General features: G+C 49.4%; 1 protein-coding gene across 2 annotated transcripts in view; it reads left to right on the top strand.

The window, feature by feature from the left end:
• Window positions 1–2,355, top strand: part of LOC113211021 (leucine-rich melanocyte differentiation-associated protein-like) — a 12,986-nt gene extending 10,631 nt beyond the window's left edge. For both annotated transcript variants that reach the window (XM_026429256.2, XM_052266190.1), the window contains exon 4: window positions 1,664–2,355. In XM_026429256.2, the coding sequence (XP_026285041.1) occupies window positions 1,664–1,847 (184 nt within the window). In that variant the 3' untranslated portion in view covers window positions 1,848–2,355. The remainder of the gene's footprint in view (window positions 1–1,663) is intronic.
• Window positions 2,356–2,535: the final 180 nt, after the last annotated feature.

The following is a 2,535-nucleotide window of genomic DNA, read 5'->3' as shown; positions in this document are numbered from 1 at the left end:
GAGAGAGAGAGAGAGAGAGAGAGAGAGAGAGAGAGAGAGAGAGGAAAGAGAGAGAGAGCAGGGGGGAGAGAGGTGTCGTGCTGGCGTCACAGTAGAAGCAGTCTTTAGGCCGAGCGTCAGCAGAAGACGCCGCGCACGCCGTGCACCCCACGGTGGAGCAATCAGCGAGAGTGTGGGTGGAGGGGGGGGGGGGTGATTTTATTCTTAGAGTCGCACCGAGAGGCGCGTGGCCGAGCCGCCGTTCGTTCACCTTCACCCACCGTTCGTTCGTGTGTCGAACGCCTCGTCGTCGTCATTATCAGGAGCACTGACACACATTCGCGGCCGCAATAGTATATATACAGCAGTCACGGGCATGACTCATGTGACTCGCGCGACACTTCGTCGTATAAGGAGCAGTCCAACTAACATAGTTGTTATTATTGTTATTATTAGTTATTGGGAATTCAGTCAGGTCCCCGGCGAGGGGTCAAACCCGCTGCAGCAGTGCTGCAGCAGACAGGCAGGCAAGCAGCGGCAGACATTCGGGCGCCGCTGCCATGATGGTGTTGTTGACTTCCCCGTCGTCGCCGCCCTGCCCCACCACCACCACCACCACCACCACCACCGCCTCCTGCTCCGTCTCGCACTACGAGAGGGCGGCACGGCGTGCACCACCGCGGTCGGTCGGTCCGCCGCGTCGTCGTCGCGGTTGGGAAATAATTTAGTCGTAGTCCAACAAAAACCTTATCGGCGGCGCCTCCCACTCGAGTCACGATCGCTATCAGAAGTGAAATAAGAAACCTCGCGGCACCACGACGGACACGCACACCTCACCGACGACCACGGGCAATTTTAATTTTCCTAGTAAAGAATTTTTAGGATTTTTTTTTTTGCGAATTGCAAAAAAAAAAAATCTTTAAAGTTTCTTTTTGTTTCATTTTTTTTTCAATTTTCTTCTGAAAAGGTTTCTAACTTATTTTCCGTGAAATTTTTGGACTGTAAGATCTCTAACTGTGGAATTGCACGCTCCGGTACAAGTAGTGCGACGTGGCCGTCAATATCAGGAAACTGATGTCATACGCGAGCACAAAGTTCTGTTTTCGTGAATTGTAGGGCGATAGGGGGAAAGGGGGGGGGGGGTGTCAGCCACTTTACTAATTATCGAATGGCACTAGCAAGCCAGAGGTTGAACACGGGGAGTGAGAGGCGAATAACGACAGCTCAGCGTCTGCCGCCTGCGAAACTCGGGGTAGGCCTACCCGCAGTGCACGCATGCACTGCAGGTGAGGTGTTGCCTACCTGGCAGGCGCCATGTGAGTTCTGTAGAGGCTCGACTCGGCGCAGTTTTCGTAAATTTACGCGGCGGATAACTGACGGCTCATATACTTTCTGCCCGATCCCATAGCACACTACTTCTTGCATACAGCACGTCCCTGCACCGCTCTCGCTCTCTGACTCGCCGATGACGTCACTGAGCGGATAGATAGGCAGGTTCTGCTCTGCCCTTGACCTTCGGCAATGTCTTCCCCCGTCGCATTATATTATACGAGTCGGATTGGAACAATAAAAGCGGATTATTATATTTGGAAATCATTTTTTTCTGATGTTTTGGCCGGTTCTCTTTCCTTTGTTTGTTGTGTGATGTGGTTTGCTCACCCTTTTCTTTTTCTGATCCGCACAGGCTCTCGATGGTGTGGCAGCTGCCCCAGCTGGAGCACCTGGACGAGCGGAGGGTGACGGAGGCGGAGCGCGCCCGCTCCAAGCACCTGCAGCTGCGCGCCATCTACAACAGCTGCAGCCGCCTGCCGTCCAGCTCGGCGCCCGCGCTCACGCCGCAGCCGCTGCGCAGGAACACCTGCATATAAGAAAGATACCATTGTTATTATTAATTTAATTATTATTAGTGTTGTTATAACTAGCACTTGTAATTGAATGTGCTTTCTGTTGTCATTTTTACTGTTAATTGATCGTGCTTCGTGATGTTTCCCTTGGAGGCATTGTCCATTCGACTGATTTCTATGTGCGCTTAATAATTCGTGTGTTTTGTTTCTGCGTTGTTGTTGTTTGTTGTTATTATTATTAGTGTAACTGTTATTGTTTGCAACCCCGTCCCTCACACGCCTCGTTGTTAGTGAAAAAATCGTATTGCTGTTAGTTTAGGTGGCCATCGTTAAAAATGGACGGACCACTTAAAAGCCCCGTAATTTATTGCCTTAATTGTAAGCTAGTGAATCAAATTAGATCATCAAGTGAAACGGGAGAAAATGATAAGTACGACCGTTTTCGCCGCATTTGTAAATACTCGCATATCATAATATATTTAGCGTTGTTCATGATAATAAAAAAGCATAGACGAATATGTATACTTCTCGAGCCAATTGTGTCTTTTTTCGTCTTTACCTTTCCCATATCTAATGAAAGCCCCAAGGAAGGGGGTGTGCACCAAAATCCTCTGAAATCACAAACCCAAACAAAAAATATGACACAAAAATTCAGGGGTACAAAATTGATTGTTATTGTGGCGCAGAGAACGTCACACCACGACGATCGGCG

This window comes from Frankliniella occidentalis, unplaced genomic scaffold (genome assembly GCF_000697945.3).
Source record: "Frankliniella occidentalis isolate FOCC.00 unplaced genomic scaffold, Focc_3.1 Scaffold3, whole genome shotgun sequence".
In the NCBI taxonomy this organism is placed as follows: Eukaryota; Metazoa; Arthropoda; class Insecta; order Thysanoptera; family Thripidae; genus Frankliniella; species Frankliniella occidentalis.
Note: the sequence above shows the minus strand (reverse complement) of the source record. Positions and strands in the feature narration are given on the sequence as shown.